At 41.1% G+C, this 21,877-nt stretch overlaps 1 protein-coding gene across 2 annotated transcripts; it reads left to right on the forward strand.

The window, feature by feature from the left end:
* Positions 1-348: 348 nt before the first annotated feature.
* vps39 (VPS39 subunit of HOPS complex) lies at positions 349-20,926 on the forward strand. Of its 2 annotated transcripts, none has more exons than XM_020098168.2 (24): positions 349-948; positions 1,214-1,279; positions 1,706-1,770; positions 2,201-2,243; positions 2,430-2,524; positions 4,000-4,098; positions 4,193-4,285; positions 5,030-5,213; positions 7,269-7,389; positions 7,655-7,775; positions 8,114-8,243; positions 8,654-8,796; positions 8,932-9,072; positions 10,179-10,320; positions 11,767-11,853; positions 12,250-12,323; positions 12,682-12,898; positions 14,391-14,519; positions 14,784-14,886; positions 15,541-15,586; positions 16,183-16,332; positions 18,367-18,501; positions 18,924-19,015; positions 19,398-20,926. In XM_020098168.2, exons 1-24 carry the CDS (start codon positions 876-878, stop codon positions 19,477-19,479), a joined length of 2,631 nt encoding a protein of 876 aa, XP_019953727.1. In that variant the 5' UTR covers positions 349-875; the 3' UTR covers positions 19,480-20,926. The 2 variants fall into 2 exon arrangements, with proteins under 2 accessions (XP_019953727.1, XP_019953728.1); XM_020098169.2 differs by having other exon boundaries at positions 8,117-8,243.
* The last annotated feature ends 951 nt before the right edge of the window (positions 20,927-21,877 follow it).

A 21,877-nucleotide genomic window follows, 5' to 3' on the forward strand; every position in this document is an offset into this window, starting at 1 on the left:
AAACTAAAACTAAAGTAACTAAATAAAATATGTTAACTAAAACTAAAGTAATTAAATTAAATATATAAACTAAAAATAAAGTGACTAAATAAAATATGTTAACTAAAACTAAAGTAATTAAATTAAATATATAAACTAAAACTAAAGTTATTAAGTAAAATATACACCTAAAATATGAACTGTAAACTAAAATAAATATATAAATATCTATGCAGATCCCATAAAAAACTAAAACACGTGTCACAGAGTATTTGATGTACTTATATGATAGATGATTTTAAAAAACGTCCAGTAAGTCTCGCGAGAACTGGACGTGAGGCACTAACGCGATCACTGCGCCTTTAACTCGTTCCTCGTGAGGACTCCGGTCACGTGCCTGTCAAACCCCGTTGGCTCGCGCAGCCGTCGTCAACAAAACAGTGGAGGAAGCTAAGCTAAGCTAACCGAGCTAACGAAAACACAGCGCCGCGGCCGGGACGTCGTTCCTCCCCGGTGTCGGTGAGTCAGCCGAGGTGACGGTGGTTGCCGTCACGGACGAAGAGACGGTGTCTGTCGACATGAAGTGAGCGGGAACCAGGATGAGGAGCGGCGGCAGCGGCTTGCTAACTCCGGAGCTAGCAGGCTAACGATCAGCTGTTGTTGTGGTGGTGTTGCTAACACGTCCGAACTGTTTCCTCGCAGCGGCCGGAGCTTCACCGCACACCGCGTTTCCTCTTTCCTCTTCCTCCACGGTTAATGGCGACACACGCAGGAGAGCCGCCCTCACGCATCCGTCAGCGGGCCGTCAGTCAGCTGCTGTCCGGCGGGCGGTGACTCCCCCCGTGGGGTCCGTCCATCAGAGTCGTCCGTGATTGAATCCGCAGCGTAGCTTCAAGATGCACGACGCGTACGAACCGGTGTCGATTCTGGAAAAGCTCCCGCTCCAGATTGACTGTCTTGCGGCCTGGGGTGAGTTGTTGTCATGGTGTACGTCTCCCTCACACGAAGCTGGTGTTTCCTGGTTTTTAAGATGAGATAAGAGAATCATGTGTTAGTCCAACAATGGGGACATAAGAAACTACAGTGTAAAATTGTCCCACTTGTCAACAATGAGCTGTTTCACCACTGGCATGAATGTCCTTCCTGCAAGTTACATCTGATTAAGTTTCTTTTTTTATGCCATGATGTGTTGGAATTACTGACTGTCAGTGACTTTGAGGTTCTCTTCCCACAGAGGACTGCCTGCTTGTGGGTACAAAACCAGGGCATCTGCTTCTCTACCGGATAAAGAAGGATGCAGGTAGAAACTAAAATCAAGGGGATGGGAGCTACTGTTTTGTTTCCTCGTGTATTTGAGATGTATTTATGTCTCTGTTGGTTGTTCTGAGTCATTCTCAGCAAGGAAATTGCTGCAAATATGTGCACGTTGGTCATTTGTTTGGGTAATTGCTCTCAACCGACAACACACTGTTCCTAGAGCAATAGATAGATTGATAGATAGTTAGATAATGATCAAATATACCAAAAGAATCCTTCTGAAAAGCTGAAAAATGACATGCAAATATATAAACATATATTAAAAGGAACAATGATAAACAACATAAAGGTAAATAAGACTGCAAGGGTACTTTATTTGTAAGTTTATGTAAGTGGGTGGATATGCTTGCATTTATATTTGATTTGTGATGATGATCATCTTTGATGAACGTGTCTCTGTTCCCCTCAGGTACCAATCGGTTCGAGGTGACGCTGGAAAAATCCAATAAGAACTTCTCAAAGAAGATTCAGCAGGTAGAGATTCAGGACAACTTCAGACTCATTTCTGCATTAAGAACTGTGAGGAAGAGGAAGTCCCATGAAGGAAGTGACTAACTCATAAACGTCAGTTTTATTAGGACTACAGAGTCGACACGAGCTTCACTTCACTCTCTTAACCTCGATTAAACTCCCAACGCCAGACTCCCTGTCTTGGAATGATTCATGGAGTGGCACACACTTCACACGACGCGTCCTCATGCCTTCTTAGAATACCAACGATGGTTGTGTGTAATGGCTCAGATCGGCCTTCAACATTTAATTGAAGGCTAAATTTATCATTCTAACACATAGCGGAGAGAGCCCCAGGAAAAGTGGGTTAAATAATTGAGCTCTGCTGTTGCAGGTGTGATGAACTATTGATGTCCTCACTCATGCCTTCAACTGTTTCTCTCTCTCTCTACAGCTTTATGTTGTCTCGCAGTACAAAATCCTTGTCAGTCTTCTTGGTAAGTTTTTAACACGTTTTTATGATTTTTTTTTTTTTAATGATTGTACGAGTTTATTCTTTGGAACATTAGTTTACAACCACTTTGGGACACTGTGACAAATACTGTCAATACTGCTTAAATAGCCTCTGTTTATTTCTTTACTACTTCAAATATACATCAAGTCTCTTTGATTCTTTCCTTCAGAGAACAACATCCATGTTCATGACCTCCTGACGTTCCAGCAGATCACTGTAGTGTCCAAAGCCAAAGGAGCTACACTCTTTGCCTGTGATCTGCAGGTCAGTGACAGCACTGTTATTACTTAATAATATTCCTGTCAAATGTTTGTGTTTTTATTGCTTCCTATTCTAAATCTTTCTCGCAAGAATAATTTGCACTAACTGCAGTACAACACACATACAGGTGTAACGTAGTGGATGACTGAAAGAGAAAAGGCAAATGACGGTCTTCACATTAATCCTATTTAACCTTTTGAAGAAATGGTCGTCCACTATCAACATTTGTTTTGTTTTTTTACAGTGATTTAATTTATTGGAGAATCTAAAATCTGTACAACCCAAGCTTAAAGGTTCTGTCATGTTTTTAACCAAATTTAGCTCGATCTAAAAGATTTCTACATATAGAAATATTAAAGATTTGTCAATTCTAATATTTATTTTTCTCGGCTCTTCTCTCGACCACTGTTATCAACACGTTTTTTAACCACATGCAACAAAATGTAGTGATATTATTACAGATATACAACGTGATGAAGTAGAAGACAGAGGCCTCGGCTTTCTGCTGTAAAAAGAAATAATCCCTTTTACTATCATGGTTTTTATTTTAGTTTGATTTGAGGAACATTCAAACAACAACAATCTCCTGTGGTCAGTTTCCGGCCATTCACAGGAGGTGTATCTTCAGAGGTGTTAGACCAGGGAGCTTCAAGTGAACTGGTTTATTCAAATTAGGCTTTGAATGGGTCATAACTTATGTTTTTTAGTTTATAGACGACTCATAATTACTACTGAGTGATGACCGGAGCTCACCACAGCCTTTCAGCCTTTTTAGAAATAAATTCCTCTGTTCCAAGCAACCTCAATTTTCTGTTTAACAGTATGAATAGAAGATTCTAAATTCCTCTAACGGTCATTTTTATGTTAGTACTTAAAAAACGAAATTACATTTAGCACGAAATAAAACATGGCAAATAGAAAAGACATCACAGTGTGACACAGTTATAAATACTCAAATAAAAGCTTAAGAATAGTGCTGCTGCAGTAGTGAATGGGTTAACAGGTTCCAACTGGAGGCTAAAGACACAAACGTGGTTACAATCTTCGATGTAGATTTTCAGAGCTTGTCAAGTTCGTTGCTCTTCCTCAGGCTGTATCAACACTGGCAGCAATCCTTAAATCTAACATGCTGCTGGTTCCCACCAGCACGAACACACAGGAAAATTCTTTTTTGTGATGGTTTCCTTGGCAGAAATGAAAAACATCATCATGTCCATTAATATGAAGCTCAAGCATGTGTCAGTCTGTTTGCTATGTACAATGTACAGCCTTGAAATCAGGAAAGTGCAGTTAAATATCTAAAATTCGAGCATATCTAAAATTCGAGCATATCTATTCCATCAAATCTTTATTACACAATTGTCGTGTTTGTCAAAAAAAAGATATTTTCCTTTTTCCACATTTCTGTGTTCTGCTCATATTTTGGCAGATTTGAAGTCATGAATTGTATATTTTGTCTCTGTCTTTCTGGCTCTCAGCAAACCAGCTCCGGGGAGGAAAGGTTGAGAATGTGTGTTGCGGTAAAAAAGAAGCTCCAGCTGTATTACTGGAAGGATAGAGAGTTCCATGAGCTGCAGGTACGATGATATATTTGATGTGTGACTCACTGCAGTGTGATCCACATTGAGGAGCAGCCTTTTCTCATCTCAATGTTTTCTTTTTGTCTGTTAGGGCGACTTTGCTGCACCAGATATCCCAAAGTCCATGGCTTGGTGTGAAAACTCCATATGTGTTGGCTTCAAGCGAGACTATTACCTTATTCGGGTATGTGCTCAGATAGAACTGCCTGCAACTTAAGTGATCCTCCGCTCATAATCTGTCTATTTGCCCTTGTACACTTATAAGAAGTTTGTAGTCCAGTCTTGAAATGTATTTCTACTGTCTCGTTTAACTGTTGTATTTTTTTTAATTTGCTCTCTTGCTTATTGTGAAGCATTTTGTAACTGTGTTTAGAAAAGTGCTCTAGAAATACAGTTTATTATTGCTAATGGAAAAGAGAGGCCTTGAACTGAATTCATTCCAGTTTGAATGGGATCTAATTATAACAGTTTTTCAGGGAAACTATCAAAACCATTTTAATCCTTAGCACTGCTAAAAAACACAAATGTCTCAGTGTACTTCAGTTGATTGGCAACGTTGTGAAGTTCATCCCCTGTCGTTACTTTTGCTCAAATTTGTTTCGGTCCTTAATTCATTTTTCTGGCCTTAAAAGTCTGCAGGGACGGACAGATCTTTAGAGGAATATCACTTTAAAATGATCTTTTTTTATACGACTTCAGGCATAACTTGTCTGTTTGTTTTTCGTGTGTTTCTTATTTCTGGTATTCAAATGATCAACCACTGCTTGGTAGAGTTATACCACATCCAGTCGTCATTTCCTGAAAGTACTTTCATTATCTGTGTAAAGTGCCTCATAACTGACCTTATAGATTAAATGTATGCCACCAAGGTTTTATTTAATACGTTCTGTATCTCCTGACTCACTTGACTATCTGTCCTGTCAACCAGATGGATGGTCGTGGCTCCATCAAGGAGCTCTTCCCGACTGGGAAACAGTTAGAGCCTCTGGTTGCACCACTGGCTGATGGGAAGGTGGCTGTCGGGCAGGATGACCTCACTGTTGTCCTAAATGAAGAGGGTGTTTGCACCCAGAAGTGTGCCCTGAACTGGACAGACATCCCTATAGCGATGGGTAAGAAAGGAACAATGGCAAAAGATACAATAAGGACTATTTTATGCTTCTACATTGTTTTCGGTCATGCTGTTGTTTTTCTGCGCGTATGAAAAACATGGCGCTTCATTCGTCCAATCCAAGTTACTGCTTCTATCAGTTAATGGCTCCGTATGTCTCTGCGAGAGTTGATTTGTGTTTCGATGTCGATAGAAACTGACAGCAAAGTCAAAAGGAGACTCACATGCGGAGAAACAAGAGCCAAGAATCCTCCCCCAGCTCTCGACACTCTGGGATTTAGTCTTCCAGATAAAACGGAAGATGTTTTGCCAGAATGTGTCACCCCTGGCAGTTGAGTTTACGCAGGGAAAACCAAACCAGCTACATTTTCTGCCCTGCTTTTCCTCTCAGCCTCAAATTCACAGTTTAGAAACAAAAGAAGTCTTCGTCACGTTTCAATGACATATTAAATTTAATTAGAGTTTATTGTTTCTCAAGGAGAAGCATCTATTGATTTTACAGAGGACATCGTCTACTATAAATTTGACCACTTATCATCAACAAGCTTGTTAATGGTAATTATCCTCCGCTGGTTGTGGAAAAATACTGCAGCACACTAACTGAAGGAACGCTGCGAGGACAAATGGGTTTTTAGCGTCTTGGCACACGAGGACAAAACAATTATGACATTTAGTTTTAGTTCATGGCGTTTAAATTTTGTGGCACCATGCAGGTTTCTGTTTGTCACAGAAACGAGAAGATATATTCAGCTCCTGAAATATAATTCTTTCAGGATGAGTGTGAGCACAATCTGAGATTAATCTTCTTTCTCTGATCAAATATAAACTTTCAGTACGCAGCGTTCATTGCATCTGTATGTGTTCTGTATGTTGCTGTTACATTTCTGTGACTGGCTAAGAAACATTACATTGTGCACATGATGCCATTGTGTCTGTAACAGCACAGTCTGCTCACGTATTCGTCACAGTGGCTAAGCAGGTCTGCTCTCATAGTAATGGGATATTAAAACAAACACCTGATAAAGCATTTGGCCTAAATACTGCCATTGTTCTGTCAGTTATTGTCATCTAGCTGCCGTCTGCCCTCTCTTTCTTCTCCTCCTTAATCTGTTCTTCCCTTGTGTAAAGTCTTTCTTTCCATTCTGTCTGAGCCGTGCTGCTGTTTTCCCACACGTCAGAGAAGAAAAGACCGTTTTAGATCAGCTTTTTATCCTGTGACTAAGACACTGGGTTACTAATGGACTTTGTGGCAGAAGCGAGGCAGATGAGCCCTCGTTGTCTGTCTGTGCTCGTTGGAATGCAGAGAGGAACAATAAGAAGGGAAATGAAGCCTCCGAGCAGTGGTTTCATACAAGGCGATTGCAATTTCCTCCTTTTGATGCACGCATCAGCGGAGGATGAGCACTGGTCAGTTTAAAATATTTTTCACTGACTGGATGTGGCTGGAGCAGAGGGCTGCGGCCATTGCCCGTGGGCGTAGTCTGTTCCGCCTCAGGCCTGTCTGGATCGCTGTCTCGAGCTATATTTCCTGCTCCATTGGCCTTAAGGTCTTCATGCCATAATCACAAATGAGGCACCTACCTTTAAGATGGAGGGTTTATGTCCCATGGGCAGCAAAATCATTTTCACAATTGTTAAAGCCTTAAAGCACAGTGTTTGACGCCACCATCTTCTTGATGAACACCACTGTCCTGTTTCCTTCCACAACAAAAATATCTCCCCCATCTCGCAACGTTAAATGAAGTAAAACAAGATTCCATGGGTATCTTCACTGACCCGTATGGCATCCTTGTCATAGTAATCCGTCCAATAATCCTGCTAACACTGATGAATACCTCCTTTTCAGATATACCTAGTTTTAGATATTAAAAATGTAATATCTAAAACTGTACCTGCCCTCTTTTCCTTAAAGTTTTGAAAGATCCACATACTAACACAGTTATTTGATGTTTAGAGGATGTGTAATATTTTTACATCATTGACCCACTTGTGATAATTCAGTTGTTGTTGACGTGCACAGAAATTTGACACACTGCCTCTTCACTAACGTTCTCAGAGCACCAGCCTCCGTACATCATCGCCGTTCTCCCTCGGTACGTGGAGATCCGGACCTTTGAGCCGAGGCTTCTGGTGCAGAGCGTGGAGCTGCAGAGACCTCGCTTCATCACCTCAGCAGGGTGAGATTTCTTAATTCTGATCCACCTTGAACGTCCTGTTGTCTCGTGGGTTTGATGTTGAACTCTTTTGCTGCTCTCGCTCTGTTTACGATGCACAACATCTCTAAGAGAATATCATGAATCATTTGCTGCTGTCATCAGCTCCCCTGGTTTCTGTGTCTCGTGACAATGACACTAATAACGTCAGATCCTCTTTACAAAGAAACTCACTTTTGTCCCAACCTGTTCTCTGTAATCTTGTTTTCTTTCTTTTTATTTTTCACAGGCAAAATATTGTGTATGTTGCCAGCAACCACTTTGTGTGGCGCCTGGTGCCTGTGTCCATAGCGAGCCAGATCCGGCAGCTTCTCCAGGACAAGCAGTTTGAGCTGGCTCTTCAGCTGGCGGTGAGCAACAGAACCACTTAACTATTAAACCTTGTTATTAAATTCCTGAGGATTCAATTTGTGCCCGAGCTCCAGAGGATGGAACACTGAGATCACTTATCTTGATTAGGGCAGAACGTTCAAACAGTAAAATTCCCATGGTTTTGTTCTTTAAGGTCAGCTTATCCAGTGATCTAGTTTTCCTTTCCAGGGGCATTTCTCAAAACCGAAAAATCATTTCATGTGGATTTCACATTCGTGGAAGTGAATGATCTGACTGGATTTTGTTGTTTGATTTTTGATTTGTTGTGATGATTTTTCTCTTTTTGTTTTTGGGCTTTTCTTTTCTTTTCTGCCAGAAGATGAAGGATGATTCAGACGGTGATAAGAAGCAGCAGATACATCACATCCAAAATCTTTACGCCTTCAATCTGTTTTGCCAGAAGAGATTTGATGACTCCATGCAGGTGTTTGCCAAACTGGGCACAGGTAAAGATTCTCACCTGACATTTGTCTGTTCAGGCCAAATTTGGAAAACAGAGCTTGACATACAGCATGAACCACATGTATTTAGTTATTAATCGATGGTGTTGGGTAATGAATTCATTCTGGTCACTTTAACCCTGATGTCCTGACTGTGCACGTGTTGTGTGTAGCAGATGAACTATTTACAGTGCAGGGTTTGTACGTGTGTAAATATGTGTCTCATAAACTTTGGAACTAATCAACAAACACAAAGTAACTTGATTAGAGTTGGTGTTTTTTGTTAAAGTGCAAAGTGAGTGCAGGTCAGCGGGAGAGTGGAGGGAGGAAACTCACAGACTCTGAGACGGTAAATCATGAACAGACTTTTAATGATCATGGAATTAAACTTAAGAAATCCCTCCTGTATTCTGCAGATCCCACACACGTGATTGGACTGTACCCGGACCTGCTCCCATCAGACTACCGCAAACAGCTGCACTATCCCAACCCACTACCCACACTGTCCGGGGCAGAGCTGGAGAAGGCTCACCTCGCTCTTATCGATTACCTCACCCAGGTCTGTGTGAATGATGCCCTTCAAGTTTTGGCTTTAAAACGGGCTCTACATCAACACAAAGATATTAAAAACATTACCAGCAAAGATAAAGGAAAGTGCGAAACTAAAAATTTACTTTTTTTGATGTTCTTCCAGAAACGCAGCCACCTGGTGAAACAGCTGAATGACTCTGACCCTTCCACAACATCTCCACTCATGGAGGGAACACCGACTATTAAAAGCCGCAAAAAACTCCTGCAGATCATTGATACTACTCTACTGAAGTGTTACCTACATGTGAGGCCACGATCTTCTTATTCTTCACACTTTTACTTGACACATTGACATATTTACATGAGAAATTGTTGACCTAATCTTTGAGTTATGAGTATAGGGAATAAACATGCATGCAGACTAACGGTCCTGGTCGGCAGAGGCAAACAATAAGTTTCATATTATTTTGCAATTTTTTTCTTCTGTGATTAAATACATACTAAAAAATTAGGAATTGAATAACGCCTTTGTAAGATTAATTATTATCTCATGCCCATTCTCATGCTCTCCCACTGTAGGTGTATGGATACACACACAAACCATGCATCACTAACATTATGCTAACATCATGCTATTTGATGTACAGCCAATCTGGAATCGTAAGCGAACCCAGACCAAATGTTTATATCAACGGCTAAAAGTTATATCATATATAAAACTTGGCAGTCTTCACCTTCCACAAATAAAATCATGATTTCATAATTCAGTAATTCTTAATGCTCATAGAAACTGGCAACCACCATGGGCAGTTCACTGCACCCCACATATAGCCAGATGGCTCCTGTGTTAAACTGCTCATTGGCAGATTTACTTTGAAGTAACACAAACTGAGTCACTGTTGAACATTGTGTGTGTGTGTGTGTGTGACTGTCACTCAGTAATCTGTGAGTCAAACTTCATCAATGGAGTGTTGGAATGATGAATGAGATCACAGTTATGAGCCTCCAAAGTTTCTACACAGAATGGGAAACAGTCTTCGTCCTATTTCTCCATCCAGAAATATGCAAGTTCATCTGATGTGTGCATTCAGGCAAAATGCTCCCAGGTGCTTCCTTTCTAGAGGCACAACAACCTCCGTTCAATCAGTGGAACTCCCAGCACAAACCCAGACGATGCTGGAGGGAGAAGATGGTACTGACTGGAGATCCTCTAAGATCGGGCTTCAGAGAGCCAAGCATCTGCACCAGATTATTTAAATGAATAACACATTGTGAGGCGCAGAGGATGGACTAAGACTTGTCGTCTTTGTGTGAAACACTACCTGAACTCTTAAGGGTTAGATGGATATATGTTTGGAGAAGCTCTGTGTTCATGTTGTGTAATCTCCTCTGATCCTCCTCTCTCTTCAGACCAACGTGGCCCTGGTGTCCCCCCTCCTTCGTCTGGAGAACAACCACTGCCACATCGAGGAGAGCGAGTACGTTCTCAAGAAGGCGCACAAGTACAGTGAGCTGATCATTCTTTATGAGAAGAAGGGCCTGCACCAGAAAGGTAAGATGTTAAACCACCTGTGCTGCAAGCAGTCCATGTATCATTTAGTATAATCTGCAGAGAGAAGCTGTTCATAAAGACAGCGGTGGTCTGGTGTCGTCTTGCAGTTATGACAAGTGTAAGACAGATCCCATATGTCCACAGTCATTTTCAAGTTTCAGACCCCTGTTGAATAAAACCTGTGATTTACAACAGATCACACTCTCTCTCTCTCTCTCTGTTGAGTTCAAGTGCTACTTTAAATATGCATTTTTTGCATGAATCAGTAATATATATATGTATACATAAATGAATATATATGCATATGTTTTTGTATATATATGTAACTACTGTAAGATGGGTTTACAGCAACAAATTTAGCTGACAATGGATTAGTTCCATTAAACATCCTAGTGAGCCATGACTGTCAGCCTGCATGCACAATACAAGAACCCTGCAAACTGTTTATGCTTCAACTGTCTAATCTCATCCGAACCTACATTAGTTTTATCAAACAAAAGTAAAATCTGTTTCTTCTCAAGTCAGGTTTAGTACACGTGTCAGTATTTTTCTGTGGAAAAATCGTTTCTTCGGTTCAAGAAATATCTTCAAAAAAACAATTAACGTATATAGGATGAAAAGAAAGTATCCCTGGAAATGCATTGTATTGACAAGAGCCTTTTATTTATCTTTCGAAATGAAAACACGATTCACTGACATTTCCTCTGAGATGAGAAAAGTAATCATCACGCACTATAAAGAAGTCAATCACTGGATATTGACTGATCTCAGAGTTCAGCTTTAATTGTGTGGGAGTGTGGTTTATCCGTTACAGACCTCAGCGCGACAACCGAACACTCGCCTTAAAACACAATGAAACATCTGTTTCCAATTTCTCTCTCAAATTGGATGTTGAATTTGGGGTTAAGTATTTAAATGAGGGATCAGTGGATAGCAGCTTTCGCTCTCATTACCTCCTCGTTCAAATACAAGAGCCGGATTGTTCCATTATGTTTCAATTCAACAGATACCAGTTACCGTGCTTAAGTTCTGGGCGTAGGGTGGGTCGGCTCCGTCAGGCTGCGCACTTGATCTCAGTGGAGGTTTCCTGCATGTGGCCGACTCGTCATCCTCGTAGATCAGAGCTGTCTGAGCGTTGTTAGGTTCCTGGCAGTGTTCTGCGGTAGATTCCGGGCTGTTCTCACTGTGAGTGCGGCTACAGTTTGTGTAGATGATGTCATGCTGCTGAAGTCTGTCTGCCTCGTTCTCCCACTGCCAATTCAAAGCAGCTGTTCCCGCTCACCAATTAACACCGGTGCCTGTGCTTCGTCCAATCTCTGTTGGCGGAGGAATTATGCAATGCAGTACACAGAAGATTCAATGACATCTTTTTGCTTTCCGTCGGTCAGACTGATCTCTGGTCTCGTTCCCTTTCACTTCCCCTCCGCCCTGTTTCCCCCCTCACAGCTCTGCAGGTGCTGCTCGACCAGTCCACCAAGGCCAACTCTCCGCTGAAGGGCCACGAGCGAACAGTGGAGTACCTCCAAAGACTGGGTACGGCTAACTCAAAGCTGTTTTAACTTGGAGTGCAATGTTGTCATCTCTACTGAATGTTGTTGCAATAACTTTCCCAGAAATGTATATTCAGTCTGGACATGTTCCTGAAATCTTCTGGAGGGGCTGTGTGTGAGAACGAAAAAGTTTAGTGGCTCCAGACTTTTCCTGCCGCCCCCCCGACTAAAATGTTTGGAAAATGTTTGAGTGAGCTCATACGAGAAAACAGCAGGAAAATGTCTGGAAAATAATACACATATCTCTGATACGCTCTTTTTAACGGGCTTTAATTTAGTTTTCTGAAACTACAATAACTGAATTTTATCAGCCTGTTTCCTCTGAGCGTCCTCGATGGAGTTTTTATACGTATTTATTTACTTTCATCCTGCGACACAGGAGTCGAGAATCTGGGCATCATCTTTGAGTTTTCTCCCTGGGTGCTGAAGATCTGTCCTGAAGACGGTTTGAAGGTGAGACGCAAAGAATTTATCCACGACAAATGTTTCATTTGGATGTTGAGCGTGGTTTTATCATTGTTATTTTTCCTATATTTATATGTAGGAATTTGCTTTGTGTGTTCATAGTTTGGTTTTGAATACAAGCCCATCTGTCTATTAATGTGTATGTGAAACACATATCTCACACTTGTGTTTTTAACGGCCCAGGGAACTGCATTGTTGGATTTGGACATTCAGTATTAATAAACTTTGAATCAACAACCTCCAGATATAACATTGATAGTCAGCACCAGTAAACCTCTCTGGATTCATTTTATTTCCACTTCCTGCCCTGGTGTAGTTTTAAGTTCTCTCTTCTCTTCCTGTTCAGATTTTCACTGAGGACCTGACGGAGGTGGAGACTTTGCCCCGAGACAAAGTGCTTAACTTCCTGAGAGAGGGCTTCACGGAGCTCGCCATCCCATATCTCGAGCACATCATCTACGTGTGGGACGAGAAGGGCCCGGAGTTTCACAATGTGCTGATCCAGCTCTACCTGGAGAGGGTTCAAGTCCTCATGAAAGAGTACCTCAACTCACTGCCTGAAGGTACGAGCTGAAGAACCTGAAAGTTTACGTGAGGTCAAAGTATCTCTGGGCACTCTGGGAATAATAAACACTTTTACAGGACATTGGATTGATTTTTCTCCAGATACACAAACCTGAAAGAAAAATAACAAAGCTAGAAAATAGAGAAAAAATATAAATGGGAAGTGTTATTGTAGCTCCAAAGTCAACGTAACCCAGGAGCTCCCCACCACTTTTGAAAAATCAAATTAATGCCAAAAGGAATATTTCACTTTCAGTCATTTTACTGCGTATGGGTTCAGTTAACCACTTTGCTTCCCCCCGTCCAAAGAGTTGTCTTTTTGAATTACTTTGCAAATAAAGCCTGTCAGGACCGATGAAGAAGCCCATCCATCTCTTTCTGGTTTTGTCGTTTTAATGCTCATCCAGGGAGACACTGCATTGAAACGGACCTCTCGACCAACAAGGAAACAGAGATGCTCATTAATCTGCACTCTGCAAAAAAAACAAACAATAAAAGCAGCTAATTAAATAGATAAATCCTGCAAGTTATTGCTGCTTCATGTTGCTTAATGAAGCAGGTTGCAGGACACAGCCCATGATCTGAGGATATTGTTCCTCTGAGATTATTGTAATTCTCAACAATGAGATGAGACTTAGTGTGTCCAGACATTGTAAATATTAAAGTTGTGTCAGCAGCAACTGTTCAGATTATTCTCCAGTCGCTCTGTCAGGTACATTATCATTTTTATTTTTTACCTCCACCGTACCTTGTTTGTAAGCATGATTATGCAAAAAAAAAATGCTTTTCCCTTTATTTATTATGTGATATCGGACATTTTTCAACATTTCAGTCAAATTCTCAGATAATAAATTCAGTGTGTGCAATTTGGTGCGGATCCAGTTAAAAATCATTGAATGTGGTTTGAATGAGGCGGCTCTTGTGTCTTGTCTGAGGTATCCACTCTGCCGCGAGTGCCATTCAGTTTTATTTTCATTATTATTTTATTCAGGATCAACATTTTGGTTGTGGTTTGTATTTTACTCCAGTACAAAATCAAATCATTTTACAACCAGGACTTTTCTCCCGAACTTGGCAGATAAAAATCAGCTACAGTAAAAACCTTAAGCAAAAACTTGTGTTTTAAATTCAGTGCTTTTTACCAAAACACTCTGTGTATCACTAGTGTGTGCTGTGTATTTCCTTCTGATTAAACATTTACCGAGCCAACTTTGGAATATATTTGTTAGCAGGGTTATGTGAAAACTACTAAACAGATTTCCTCCAAAAATGGAGGGATGGGGAGGGGTTTTTTTTCCACTTTCATTTATCTCTTAAGTTATCAGACCACTTCCTTGTTTCTTTAACATTTCTACTAAAAGAACTAGACAACCACTTGCAGGATTGTTTGGAGTTTCTTCTTCCTGGAGTGTGTGTTTCTGATGTTAATCAATGAACTGAGTGATTGTTTCAGCTCCAGATGCTGAAATAAAACCCTCTGTGCTGTTGCAGGGGTCCCAGCTGTTGCTGCAGGAAAGGAGAAAGGCCGACTGGGGGAGTTCAGGAACAAGCTGCTGTCTTTCCTGGATATTTCTACCAGCTATGAACCAGCCAGGCTCATCAGTGATTTTCCCTTTGACGGTGAGAACTCACACTTTCACATTCTGTTTGCTTGACTATGAGATCCTGTCAGAAAAAGAACGCGCAAAGAGAAGACGAATGGCATTAACTCTGTAGTTGTATCAGAATTCATGTAACCAGCACCCAAGAAAGACAGTTTCCTATATTTACCATTACCTCATGTACACATGTTCTCAGTTACAGAGGAAAGTTTTACTGGAGTTATACATGTTTTAAGCCGAAGGCTTTAACAGGAACCTCTTGACCCTGTTTTCCCTCTCGAAGGCCTGCTGGAGGAGCGAGCTCTGCTTCTGGGTCGGATGGGTAAACACGAGCAGGCGCTCTTCATCTATGTGCACATCCTGAAAGACATCCGCATGGCTGAAGAGTGAGTCCTTCTGCAGGTCAAACACCACATACTCCTGCAGAGCTGTATGACCGTGAAAGAGAATCAAACAGTATGGTAGTCATTTAAAGTGGGAGAAACCATATTTAGTCACGAGCTTGTTCTTGACCTTGCAGGCAGATTAAGGATCTTTAGGAACCATGTGACCAAAGCTGCTTTCAGAAATAAACTGAAGTCAAAGTTTTTCCAGAGGGGCTGAATGTGAGAACACAAATGACCGAGTCACTTGATCCGTAATAAGATGTCTGAGTGAGAGCATGTGGAAATGCAGCGAGCGAGCGAGCGAGTGGGCGTGTTGATGAAGTTTCAAACACACAACAGACGTGAAGGTGGTGGAAACGTGTCCTTTCTGTTTGCCTCGATATCGCTTTCAACTCTTTCTTTGATTTCGGAGACTCGTCTAAAATACCTGCCCTGCCTCCTGCAAGCTCCACCCAGACGCCACCGCTCTTTTGCGTTTTCCATGTGCGAAAGGCTAATTCTTGAAAATCCCAGCAGCCAATTTTTCAAATATTTTCCGTAGCTCCTGTGTGAAAACACGCTGAGACATCCTGGTTCCCTCATGATCAGGGAAACAAGCAGCTCCATCATGTTTTTAATATATTTGCTGATGTTCTTCCTCTGTGCGTTCTGCAGATACTGTCACAGTCACTACAACAGTTCAGTGGAAGGAAATAAAGATGTAAGTGGCTCCTTGTGTCATTTTGACTTGTTTGTCTTGGATTTCGTTGTTTGATGTGTTTTTTTTTTATGACCTTTTTTCATTTTGCACACTCTGTTGCCTTCAGTTAAGAGCCTGTGTGTTTGCTGGAAGCGCTGCACAAATGTAGTGGATTATTTATGGCACGTTCACATTTTTGACTCGCTCTACTCTGGTTTGTTTTCCATCAAACAAAGATGACATCTGACATTGCCTGTTTATATTTTTTTTTTTTTTTCGTGTCATTGAATTGTTGAATATTTGATGAAGTCTATTGTTAATATTAAACCTGACTAGATTTTATAAACCCAGCATGTATTAGACATCCAGGCTCATATTGCTTTCATATTAAATTTTGATTCCCTGTAAAATTACTCATAGATAAATAATTTATCTTATCAAATATTACATCATATTTTATTTTACTCCCTGTTTTGCATCTTGTTTTTCAATTGATTGAATCACTAGATCCTGAGTGATTTTCTTTACAGACCCTTGTTCATTAAATTCAAAAACTTCCTGACTCACATGAAACACGGACCAGGACAAGTATTAACAGTTGTATTTCTGCTCTGTAGGTTTATCTGTCTCTGCTGCGAATGTACCTGTCCCCCCCTGACGTCCACTGTCTGGGGCCCATCAAGATGGAGCTGTCGGGGCCTCAGGCGAATCTCCAGGCGGCCCTGCAGGTCCTGGAGCTGCACCACAGCAAGCTCAATACCACCAAGGTAAACAGCTCCACAGCAGCACTCCGTTCCTCATGAGGCCGTGGAGTTAACCCTGATCTGGTCACAAATAATTCTACTTTTATCTCAGTGGAGTTTAACGTATGTTTCAGAACAGATCAGAATGTCAGACATTTCCACTTTCAGGGGACTGACAAACTCCGTTGGGTTCTTTAAACTCCTCATGACACCAGAGAGCAAGAATTATTTTCTAATTCAGCCTCATGCCTCTCCGTTACTAGTCGACTCTGCGGTCACTCAAATGTGATAATCGTTCCTGAGGATGTGGATGTGTCTGTTTAGCCTCGATTAAAATGTGATAAAATAACATGATTAATGACGACGCGCACTTTGGCAGTTTGTGTGAAATTAAATTAGCAACTGAGCTGAAGAGGATTGAGTTTGTTTTTAGAGCGAGCGCAGACGGGTTTGCACTGTTGGGTGTAATCAAGCTGCTGCGTTTTGGGACAGGACAGATCCAGCCAACCAAAAACAGATTTCCACCAGGGGGCTGATCTCCCTCGGGAATGTGAGCATCTCTGAGGAAACTCCTTTCACATATCTGCGCCCGGAACCACAAATAGCAAAAGAGTTAATTGAATAAAAGCTGTTTTGTTCAAAACTAGCTCACGACCCATTTTTCTTGTCAGACCTTAATATCACAATCGTCTCAACGCTGTCGAGTAAAGATTTCCCTCGAGGAATTCTTTATAAAGTTGTTCACGCCACGCTTCCCCCGTCAGCAGATTGTATATTCTTACTCTTCCCACATCTCATCACAAGGAAACATGATCTTTGGAAACGTCTCCCCCATGTCTCTGTTAATATTTTAATACTAAAGTTTAGCTGCTCCAGTTACACTGAGGTTGTAAAATGCTCCATAACAAGTGTGTGATATAAAGAGGTTCTGAGCGGCACCGCTGAACTGTGTCCGGCCACAGAAATGTCAAATTAAGATTCTCTCGAGTGGAACGCTGCAGGTTTATGAGCATGTGTAGGTTCAGATCCGAACAGACGGGACATCTCCATCTCGTCTCTCTCTGCCCTGCTGCTCTCCCTCATTGGCTCTGACGGCACCATGCTTTCATTTCCCCCCGGCCTTCCTCCCAGACGCTGCCTCGCCAGGAGACAATAAACGAGACAGGACCGTGCAAAACCTCTAACATGAAACATCAACTCCCTTTTTTTTTTTTTTTGGAACAGTTCCCTTTTCACAACCACAGTTTCTGACACTACTTCTGTTCACGTGCTGTCGGAAAAATCGGGAAAAAAGTCGGAACTCGACAAACATTTTTTGAGATGCTGATGTTTTTTTTGAGGATTTAAGAATCAGCTTCTGATGTCAACTTTTACTTTTGTCACTTTTTAGTTTTGTGCCTCACATTCTAATTTCAAAGCACAAAGTCAGAAAAACAACTTCACAACCCGTCCGAAGAGCAAGTGAACGGACGGTACATTTATAAATAAGTGCAGTTATCCACTTATTGAAACACTTCACCACTCACTCTCCTGGAGTTTCACCTCCACCACCTTTCAGAGTTTGACCGGAGCCACGTATCACACCGATTAGTATGCGGAGTACGAGTCTGCTTTAAGGACTTCTTCAGGTTTGAGGCTGAAAGTTTATTTTTTAACCTTGACAAGAGGACGATGACACGAGTCCTCAAAAGTTAGGAAAACGTGGGTGTTGCATTCTGAGCAGACACCGAGTTTAAGTTTGTCAGCGGCCGTTTTCAAAGTCAAGAATGAACCTGAAATGTCAACTTAGTGAACAGCTGCAGGCTGTTAAATATTCCTGTAGACCAACATTTACAAACATGCTTTTTTACACCTTACAGCTGCTGTTCAATCCTGCTCCCCGTCCGCCCAACCTCCGAATCTGACCCCGTGAAAATCTCCCTAACTTCAAGAACAATTTTAGTTTTGACCGATATGAGAGCGATCAGTGGTCCTCGCACACGGGAAGAGTTGCTGTGACTTATAAACTCATAGTGTCTGTTCCTCAGTGTTGAACAAATCTGACTGTTTGGCTTCCAGGCCATCAATCTGCTCCCAGCAAACACTCAGATCAGAGAGATCCGGGTTTTCCTGGAGAGCGTCCTGGAGGAGAGGGCCCAGAGGAAACGCTGCAACCAGGTGCTGAAGAGTCTCCTGCAGGCCGAGTTCCTCAGGGTGAGTCCAGCCGAGTGCGTTTTCACGCCGGTTCCTGTAAATAAGATTAAAAACTTGTTAACATCTCGTGATGTGTCGAAGAAAACCCCTCAAGAAAAAGTCATGTTGTGTTTGTGAGATTATTTGATCGCCTCTGTCCTCTTGATGAAAAAGGAAGCGTGACGTGTTTTTGACAGTTTGTGTCTCATGAGAAATCATTTCGCATATTCAGATTTTAATCTTTAAATATATTCACAATTGTTTGGTTTCTCTTATTTAATGATAAACTAAATATCTTCCAGTTTAATGATTAACTAAATATCTTCCAGTTTTGTGAACAAAACAAAATCTCAATATGTCAAATTTGGGCAAAATGTTTTGACAGATTGATTTTCACTTGTATTAATTTCTGGTTCTTGTTGTTCATCGGTTTCTGTCTTCAGGTGCAGGAGGAGCGAATCTTCCACCAGCAGGTTAAATGCGTCATCACGGAGGAGAAGACCTGCAGAGTTTGCAAAAAGAAAATAGGAAACAGGTAAAACTGTGTCTCACTGTCAGAGTCACAAAAATGTTCATACATTTTTATTCATATCATTTATTTTCTCTCTGCATTTTTGTCCGATGTCTTTTTTCAGAGACAGATGTTTAAATTTGTAGTTATTTGTGGATGTTATTATTAAAACCCCTCATTAATGGATGGATTATGACTCTGTCCATTTATAGTAAACATCTGTTTTTATCAGATTTAATGTCACTTTAATGAACTTCAACACAATTCAATGCAATGAAGTGCTGTTCATTTCATACCCTGTTCATTTCCACTTTCCATTTTTAATGTTGTTTATGTTCTGTGATGCAGTGAGTTTTAATCCCACCAACAGTAAAACATCCTCCGTCTGTTAAACTTTCTCTTTCAGTGCATTCGCCAGGTATCCCAACGGTGTGGTGGTTCATTACTTCTGCTGCAAAGACCGCACCGTGTGTCCCACTGAGCAGTAACAGCCTCTGCTCACTCAGACGGTTTATTAATAAATCATCCTTCCTACTTGTGGATTCAGTCTTTGGATGCCCATGAAGAAAAAAAAAAAAAACACCAGAAGGTTGGAAGTGCTCTGAATCCAAAGCACCTTGCAGAACTTGTGAGTCCAGGCGTTTTTTTTAGTTAGTTTTTTTTTTTTTTACCCGAGTTCACCTTGGACACCGTTGTTGTTGCGCTCAACTCCCCCGGGGGCAGATTCAGAGCTCCCGTCTGAAAGCAAAAGGCTGCAACTCTCTGGCTCTCTGTGCATGAAGTAACAGGAGGAATGTCCGAGGTCGCTCGGCAGGAGGAGAGAAGCGAAGAGAGAGAGAGAGAGAGAGAGAGAGAGAGAGAGAGGGCGGTCGGGGCTATTGACAGACCCTCTTCTCCAGGAGATGGTAGATGATGGGTAGTTGTCTCTTCTCTCTCTCTCTCTCTTCCTGCGTCTCTCCCCTCCTGTCACACTGTGTAGGCCTCACACACTGCTTCATACGCCATATAGACTCTACTGTTCAATGCCTTCTGTGACTGAAGATTGTACTTACAATGAAGTCACATGTCTTTTTGTTGAGCATGTGCTGGTACTGCATTCGTCTTACACTGTGTTTGACGGGTTTTTCTATTTGATTTCAACATTTGAGGAGACTTCTCCAGCTAACATTATTCATATTTATGTTCTTTTCTTCTTCTATGGCTGTTTTTGATGAGTGATGACGACATCCACGCTTTTAATGCTTTTTTTTTCTCTGAAGTTCTCATCTGTCTCATTGTATTAATGTTTTATTATTTTTTTTTTTTTTTGCCTTTCTCAGTCACATCAGAAGTTTATGAAGAAGAATTAAATTCTAAAGTGAGACTACGTAAATGTAGAACAGAACCCACGAGTCATAACTACAAGAAAAACTCATAATCAACTCTGCTGGGGTTAGTGTCGAGCTGAAGTGATGAGCTCATTAACCAATTAGTCATTCAACAGAAACTATTTTAAAAAAGCTTCCAGCTTAATTTGCTCCTTTTTCTGTCACTGAAAGACAATATTAAAAAGTAAACTATTAATCAATATTTAGCAGCAGGTATATAAAAAATGATCGTTAGTTACAGCCCGATATCGCTATGTGTACGAGTAGAGTTTGATCTGACAGCGAGAAAACTGACGTCAGTCACGCAGCAACATTTAGCTAAAGTTAAGTTTAATTAGCTAGCATTAGCCGCCGCCATCTTTGTACGAGGAGGAAGGTGTCACGTAGTCTCACTTTAAGATGGGTCACATCAGTGCAGCACTTTAACGGTGGATGGATGTTTGGTTTATTTATTATCGAATCACATATCTGCGCGACAAGAACTGGAAGTGATGTGAATGGATGAAGGTGTGATCGATCTGTGTGTTTTAATCGCAATACTGAAATAAAATGTCTGTTTTACCGTCCACGTGGGAGATCGCTCAAGAGACTTATTAAGAGAAGAGATGCAAACAATCAATGTTTTTTTGTTTTATTTGCAAACCTTCGTCAAGGCCCTTGTGAAACTTCATTTAAATTAAATCAAGATCCATAAATTAGTGCACAAAATGTCACAAAACTGCAAAAAGAAAGCGATAGAAGTATGATCCACCCCGAGATTTATTGGGTTCTTTCTTTGCCAACGTCCCGACCTTCCAATATGTTTTCGTGGAAATGCGTTCAGTATTTCTTGTGTAATCCTGCTGTCAAACAAACCAACCAGAGCACATACCTCCACCGAGAGTTTAATTAATTCAAGCTGCACCACATCTCGCGCACTCAGATATCAATCCTGTAAATGTGCCTGATGTTATTTTTCATCCAGATTTAGGAATTATTCCCTGGAAAAATTGTGAAAATGTTGAAAAAAAGTCAACATTTTCCTCCCCGATATGGATCCAGATCAAGATTTAACAGGTTTGTGTGCCTGCGGCTTTAATCAGTAATAAACCAGTGTGACCACTCGACTCCTGCGACTGTGAAACCACGGAGTCTCTGCAGCTCACTGAGAAACTCTCAACATCTTATTATCGCTCACTTTTCAAAGAGCAATTAATAGACCGAATACAAATGACAAATATAATGTCTCATAAATCAGTGGCACTCAACTGTCCCCTCATGAAACCACATTTAAATTCACTAGATCCTGGATCTGGCCCCTGATCCGGATCCGCACAAACTTTTAACGCCTGGTTGAAAACGATAGATTAATAGAAGCAATAGAATAAAGCAATAAAACAAACAAAAGCCTGGAGAAATTTTATAAAAATGAACTCTTAGGTAATGAATTAAAAGTAAGAACATTTTACTGACAGTGTTTTAAAACATACTTTTGAACTCGGGACTTGGAACTGCTTATAATGGTTCCTCCACTAATTAA

Source organism: Paralichthys olivaceus, chromosome 12 (assembly GCF_024713975.1).
Source record: "Paralichthys olivaceus isolate ysfri-2021 chromosome 12, ASM2471397v2, whole genome shotgun sequence".
Classification (NCBI taxonomy): domain Eukaryota; kingdom Metazoa; phylum Chordata; class Actinopteri; order Pleuronectiformes; family Paralichthyidae; genus Paralichthys; species Paralichthys olivaceus.